The sequence below is a fragment of the Engraulis encrasicolus genome, chromosome 2 (genome assembly GCF_034702125.1).
Source record: "Engraulis encrasicolus isolate BLACKSEA-1 chromosome 2, IST_EnEncr_1.0, whole genome shotgun sequence".
In the NCBI taxonomy this organism is placed as follows: domain Eukaryota; kingdom Metazoa; phylum Chordata; class Actinopteri; order Clupeiformes; family Engraulidae; genus Engraulis; species Engraulis encrasicolus.
Genome location: NC_085858.1, coordinates 27,418,002 through 27,425,501, shown reverse-complemented (window position 1 = coordinate 27,425,501; position 7,500 = coordinate 27,418,002). Strand labels below are relative to the sequence as shown.

Genomic DNA, 7,500 nt, shown 5'->3' with positions numbered 1-7,500 from the left:
TCTCCTCTCCTCTCCTCTCACATCTCTCCTCTCTTCACCCCTCCCCTCTCCTCCTTTCTCCCCTCTCCTCCATTCTCCCCTCCCCTTTCTCTCCTCTCCCCTCCACTGCATTCTTCTCCTCTTCTCTCCTCTCACATCTCTCCTCTCTTCCCCCCTCTCCTGTCCTCCATTCTCCCCTCTCTTCTCTCCTCTCATCATCTCTCATCTCTCCTCTCCTCTCCTCTCCTCTCCTTCTACCTCCTCCACTCCACTCCACCTCTCCTTTCATCCCCCAGTGATTGCCCTCTCTCCTCCCCAGTCTCCCTGGGAACCAGACAGGACAGCAGCATATGTGTGGCTGCTCTACAAGCCGGTGGGGAGGGAGCAGCCAGGGTCAGGTTGGGCTGCACAGCCTACACAGGCCCCGCAAGTCCACCCAGTATCCTGGGGGAGCTGCACCAGACACACACGCACGCGCACAGCGTGCCTGATCCAGTTACACTCCCAGCATTCCCATAAGTCTCAAGACCTGGGGCTTAAGGATGTAGGGAGAGAGGGGTGGAAGGTGGGTGGGAGCGACGGAAAAAAAGAAAGCAGACAGAGGATGGAGAGATGAGTACAGAGGAGGGAGAGGAGGAGTGATGGAGGTAGAGAGACATGGTAAGGGCAAAACAGTGATTGATGGTATGATGATGAGAGAGAGAGACAGAGAGAGAGACAGAGAGAGAGACAGAGAGAGAGACAGAGAGAGAGACAGAGAGAGAGACAGAGAGAGAGACAGAGAGAGAGACCGAGAGAGAGACCGAGAGAGAGACCGAGAGAGAGACCGAGAGAGAGACCGAGAGAGAGACCGAGAGAGAGACCGAGAGAGAGACAGAGAGAGAGACAGAGAGAGAGACAGAGAGAGAGACAGAGAGAGAGACAGAGAGAGAGACAGAGAGAGAGACAGAGAGAGAGACAGAGAGAGAGAGGAGGGAGAGAGAGACAGAGAGAGAGGAGATGCTATCAGTAGTCTCAGGGGATTCCACAGACCACACAGGCAAGAGTGGGTTAAAACGGGACACTACACACTCTTAAAGCCTGCGAAAATCCTCTCTCACTCACATACCGCACACACGCTACACTTGCAGCATACACTCACTTGTGGAAAGACACACACAAACACTGCACAGCACGCACAATTCTCACACTCGTCACACAACACAAGCACATTTATTTAAACAATCTACACTTAGAGCCATCATCCTGTGTTACATTGGGACACAGACGCGCGCACGCGCGCGCGCGCACACACACACACACACACACAGACTTAGGTCATGAACACACTCGCTTGCTTGCTCTCTCTCTCTCTCTCTCTCTCTCTCTCTCTCTCTCTCTCTCTCTCTCTCTCTCTCTCTCCCCGTCTCTCCTGCACCCCATCCCATCCTCCAGCTGCCCCAGTCCCAGACGGGTGAGGCCAGAGCAGCTGCTGTGCTCTCCTCCAGCTGTGGCTGCATAAAGCCCCTTGGGTGCTCTGGGACGTCCTTGTTGGATCGTGTGTGTGTGTGTGTGTGTGAGAGAGAGAGAGAGAGAGTTTGAGACACCAAAAGCAGTTAGATCATCAGCCGTCCCCCTCTATATGTACGTCCTCTAAATCCAGACAAACAACACAGCAGGTGTCTAAAGGGCCGTACACACACGTCGCTGCTAGTTACTCGCTCAGCGAATGAACTCAATAGAATGTCAATGTGTTCCAGCGAGACTAGCAGGCGAGTAGGCGAGTACTGTACAAGCGATGCGATGTGGGCGGATCCTGAGTTGAAAATATTTTATTTTTGAGCGAGGCGAGTAAGCTAGTAACCAATTGGAAGGCAGAGTTCGGTACTTCTCGCCTGTTCATTGGCAGTTAAAGCCGCGGGAACTTTCAGCGAACGTTCCATGAAAGAGAGGCGAGTAGGCGAGCAAACGAGAAGTTAGTGAATAGCAGCGATGTGTGTGTACGGCTGGGGATGGGGGTGGGGATGGGTGAAGGGGCATATGGGGCTTTACATATGATGTCTGTATGGGGCTTAGAGACTTTACTGTGGAGTAGAGGGTTTGGTTTGAGTAAATGCTGAGGGCTGGGAACATTGTCTTGTATCTCTCTCTCTCTCTCTCTCTCTCTCTCTCTCTCTCTCTCTCTCTCTCTCTCTCTCTCTCTCTCTCCCTCCCTCCCCATACCTCTTCTGCTGCCATATATACCCACTCTTTATGTCTCGTCCGTAGCTGCACTTAGAGTACACCAGTCCCGTGACCTCACACTACTCTCTATTGGGTGTGAATTACAGTGGTGACCAGCCTCTCACACTCCATTCTGTTTAATTCTCCTCTATCCAATCGTCCAGTAGCTTAATCAGCTTCTGTAATAAGCAGAGCCTTTAAAGAGAACGTTTGGCCTCCTTTGCTGCCAATTTATTGAACAGTTTGGCTAATGGCCTCAAGTCAATGGCCAGAACAGATAAGCTTACAACTGGTCCGAAGCCCTCATCATATACCCTTAATTACTATACATCATCAATGCCCTCTTTTAGGGCTTTTAGACTGCCTTTTTTCTCAGTCTTGGTAATGCACTCAGGTCAGTGAGATAAACGATAGCAATGGGACATGATTTGTGAATAGTCATATATTGGATCTATGTTTGAATTGGATATACATTTGCATGGTTATTTAGGACCCTTTTTACCATATATCGCTTAAAACCACGCTAGGTAGTTTTGGAGTGGGAAAAAACAAGATATAAAATATGTATATATAAGTATGTATGTCCCTCACTTACTTTGTTCAATTACAATCAAGTTCAGTGCAAAATCTGTGTCAAATAATGCTGACCTAACTAGCGCCCGTTCACTTGAGTTTGCCTGCTCTGCCATCAGATCGAATGTTGTTTGCAGCTGGATTAACGATTTAAAGAAATAATATTCTAATAGCTTTCTTTAACATTCGGATAGTGTTTTGCCAAAAATCCCCATCGCTAGTAAACAGTTGGATGAAATGTTACATGTTATACATGTTAGATATGTGGTGACATTAGCGATGCAAATTATCGATTAATTCATTAATCATTAGTTGATAGCCTATTAACTTATCAATTAATCGATCGACTTACGATTAATTGATAAGCGGCGTGTGTCCGTCTCACCCCCCCCCCCCCCCCCCCTACCCCCCTCCCCCCCCCCCTCCCCCCCCCCCCGCCCCCCCCCCCCCCCCCCCCCCCCCCCCCCCCCCCCCCATTTATCAATGTCATACATTTTTTTAAATAAAATACCACATTTAAATTAGTTCTATTTCAATTCTTTAATCCAAAAGTGTTTTGAATATTCCCACTATTCACACCCCTCTTCACACACACTCTTCACATGCCCATTTCACCTGGGTCTCTTGTAGGTTGAATTGTCGATTAATTGCGATTAATGTTTTTTAATCAATTAACACATTGATCGATTAAAGTCGATTAATCGATTAATCGTTTGCATCCCTAGGTGACATTGTATTGTTTTGTGTTCCCTCTTCTTCAGGACTCAGAATGCCAACTTCCAGAACCCGCGCTGCGAGAACACTCCCCTCATTGGCCGAGAATCGCCGCCCCCCTCTGTAAGTGTCCAATCACCTGCAGCCATTTTACAGTATGACTGACTGCTTCAAACAGGATCATTTTGACAGCCATTTTCCCCAAAAGAGCTAGGAGGGAGAACAACATGGAGAGGTTCTATCAGTGAAAAAGCAGTAGCAGCCTACCAATCAGATCATGCTCCTTCACTTAAGCAGAGGGCTTATCTGTTCAATGTTCTGTTGTGGCACTTGGCTGGTGTGTTTTTGGTTGTGACGTGCTGGTACTGTTAGTCCGTTTTTTTCCTATATCTTCTTTCTCTTTTTCTCTTTCACTTTGACAGCCTTTCTTGTTTCTAGCATTCTCTCTATCTCTCTCTCTCTCTCTCTCTCTCTCTCTCTCTCTCTCTCTCTCTCTCTCTCTCTCTCACACACACACTCTCACACACTCTCACACACTCTCACACACTCTCACACACTCTCACACACTCACACACACTCACACACACACACTCTCACACTCACACACACATTCTCTCTCTCTCTCTCTCTCTCTCTCTCTCTCTCTCTCTCTCTCTCTCTCTCTCTCTCTCTCTCTCTCTCTGCTTGTGTCTGTATTCCTCTCCAACTTTCTTAGTGTTCTATGCATTGTGTCCTTTATTCTCATCTTCTGCTTTTTGCTTGAACCTTGGCTTTTTCCTCCCACTTCCCTCTCTGTGTGCTTTTCTCGCTGTCTGCATTTCCGTCTGTGTATGTGTGTGAGAGAGTGAGTTTGTGTGGGCATGTGCATGTGCATGCACATTTGTATTTGAAAGTGTATTTCTGTGTGCTTGTGTGTGCACCCCTTGTCACTTAACCATCTGTGTACATGGGTGCCCTTAGGGGCATTTTGCGAGAGTGTACATGTGTCTGTGTGTATCCATTTTGAGCGTGTGCTTTGACACATGCATGATTTTGCATGTGCTCTGCATGGACAAGAGAGACGGCTTCAGTACTGAGATATTGCTTGCTTGTGTATGTATGTGCTCAGTGTGTTGTGTGTGTGTGTGTGTGTGTGTGTGTTTGTGTACTCTCTTCTCTGTGTGTGTATGTATCTGCTCTACTCTCTTCTTTGTCGCCTTGTTGTTTTCTCTCCTGCCAACCCCTCCTGCTGCAGTTGTATTTGACGGCCACGGACGGTAGTGGCCGGCACGGCTGGCAGTTAAAGCCCTCGCACAGCGCCCGCTCATTCTGGTAACCCACGGCCCCGCTTTCCAACCAGGTACTGAATGTCACCCCTTGACCTTGACCCCAACCTCGACCTTCACCTTGAACTTTGACCTCCTGACCTCACGAATCCCGTCCACCACCACGTCCACGACCCTAGCCACCCACCCCCTTACACTACCTACCAGAGGTGTCAGTTCCCAGTTCAGACTGTTAACATGTCTGCCATAGTTTCCGTCCAACACAGGTGACGTCACTGAGCAGCTGGTCTTACCTGTCTTGAGTGCTCATGACAAAACCGCTGATTCAGAGCTGGTTGGATCAAATTTTACCTTCTGAACCCGGGACTGACACCTGTACAACCCGCACCACCAACCCCCCCCTCTACTGTTCACCTCTGCCCTGTAACCCGCCCACGACCTCCCCTGTAGCCTCCCCCGCTGACCCGTCCGCCCACCCATAGACATGCATAGGAGCCCTAGAGTGGAAGCCGGCCTCTATGTGTCCATGTCTATGCCATGACTCACCTGCCCTGTTCCAACACCTCCAATTGGCTCCTTCTCCAACCCCCTGAAACCTCCAATAATAAAAATAAAAAAAACCGATCCCTCACCCACCCAGCACTTGTACCCAGATGCTCTCAAAGAGAAAAACATACTGTCTCTCACTTCTGTTGCGTCCTTGTCTGTGGAGATGAGTGTGCCTGTGCACGTGTGTGTACAGTACATCCGTGCTTGCGTTCATGTATGTGTGTTGACAATGTGGTGAAAATCATCTTTAGGCAATGAAGAAAACCGCACACCGATGAACTCCCATTTAAGCCATTTTATTGCGTGCCGTTTCAGGCCAACCTGGCCCTTTCTCAGACAACAACAAAAAACTGGATCACTGGATGTGTGTGAGATTTGATTGGGATACACGTGAAAATCATCTTGCCATGCAGCATTTGATGCTACCCAGTTCAACTTTTTTACTGTTCAGGCTGCAAAAAGCAAAGATGCACTCAATATCGGGCATTTGTATGGGACAATAGGACATTATAGGATTTCTTAAACATCCATAAACATCCGATATAAAGGAAATAAGACAGGAAATAGCAAATCAAGATCCGTCTGGAGCTTCTACAATCTGTCAAGTTAACCTTGTTAGACATGTTTTCAAAATCTTCTGTGTTTTCCCTATTTGGACGTCCATGACACACACCATTGGATTTCAATCTTAATACCTACAGCTAATAAGTCTTGTCTGCCTGTAGTCTGTAAGCAGCAATGGTATTATCTTATCTGTTGTCTGCTGTCAATTTCTCCATTGACAGCATGCAAGAGCACTTTGCACATATAGCTCTTGAAGCCTGACCTAGGGTCATATAGAAACTGTCAGCACCATCAGTGGGTGTTGAGTGTTGTGAGTGCTTACCAAGTGTGGGGAAGTGCAGGGAATGCAAAGAACGTTATGCGTCAGCATACCAGGTGGAAACTGAAGCCAAGGCTGGAGGTTTTGAAGTTGCAGTACCTTACCGTACATGTCCATTAAAGGTACACTGTGCAAGATTTTTAGTTGTTTATTTCCAGAATTCATGCTACCCATTCACTAATGTTACCTTTTTCATGAATACTTACCACCATCATCAAATTCTAAGTACTCGGAAATAGTGCACTTTTCATACATGAAAAGCGGGATCTTCTCCATGGTCCGCCATTTTGAATTTCCAGAAATAGCCATTTTTAGCTGCCAAAATGACTGTACTTGGGCCATAATAGAAAATTCATTGAAACGATCAAATTTGGCAATAGGCAGCCCCGTTTCAATGAGCAGCATAGCTGCAGTAGGCCTACCTTTTCCTGCACACTGTACCTTTAAGGGACACAAGCCAATTCCCACACATAGTTTTGGGTCAATGATCACAGGAGGATGCATGTTTTTTGTGAATTTTAGGATTAGTTGGCAAATATTGCTGAGCCAAGAACCTTCACCTTTGGCTTGTTTGGCTTGAGCTTTGAGGATGTGTCTAAGAATGTTAATGTCTGATGATAGAGGTTTAATCCAGTACTTTGATGTGCAATCTGTAGGGGACTTCCACCCCATCGTATCATATGGGCCAGCGCCTGCAGAGGAAGGGTCATATATATAGTGTCTAATCAGTTTAACATACAGTGCCCAACCTCATAAATCCATAAAGTACATCGGGAGAGGCAGAGAGAGAGACTTGAGCGAGTGAATTGGAGGAAAGTGAAATGCAAGACAGCACATGGGTGGGGATGGTGTATGGTGCAGATATGTGTGCTGGTATTTAATTGCCAATGTGTGAGGGTGTAGGGTGAAGGAATATAATGGTAGGGTGAGAGTCATATAGCCCGACGCATAAACACACACATAAATCCTCCGTCTCCTTTGCCCCGCTGCCAAAGTGACACCCGAGAGACTTTCTCCCGCTCGAGAGGAGGCTCTTAACCCTGGCAGCTGCCATGGGCACCTTTCACAATCATGCTTTACGGCGCGCACACAAGCGCTCTGTCGAGGGGGAGCACAGGAGAGCGAACGAACAGACTAGACGAGAGTAGGAAGGAGTGCTGCTGAACCTGGCCTTTATTGACTACAATCATTTTTCACTTAGCGCAAGGCACTAACCCTCTCCATGAAAGACAGAGGAAGAGGAAGGATGAAAGGTGGATTGTCTGCTTTATATCACCTGCCATCGGAGCAGTTACTTTTCATTTGCATCACTCATTTTTTTCCAAAGCATCAAGG

General features: G+C 47.4%; 1 protein-coding gene across 1 annotated transcript in view; it reads left to right on the top strand.

Annotated features, from left to right (window-relative positions):
* ttyh3a (tweety family member 3a) overlaps window positions 1-7,500 on the top strand; it is a 105,363-nt gene that overhangs the window by 88,655 nt on the left and 9,208 nt on the right. Inside the window, exon 13 of the mRNA XM_063185328.1 lies at window positions 3,516-3,591. Within this exon, the coding sequence (XP_063041398.1) occupies window positions 3,516-3,591 (76 nt within the window). The remainder of the gene's footprint in view (window positions 1-3,515; window positions 3,592-7,500) is intronic.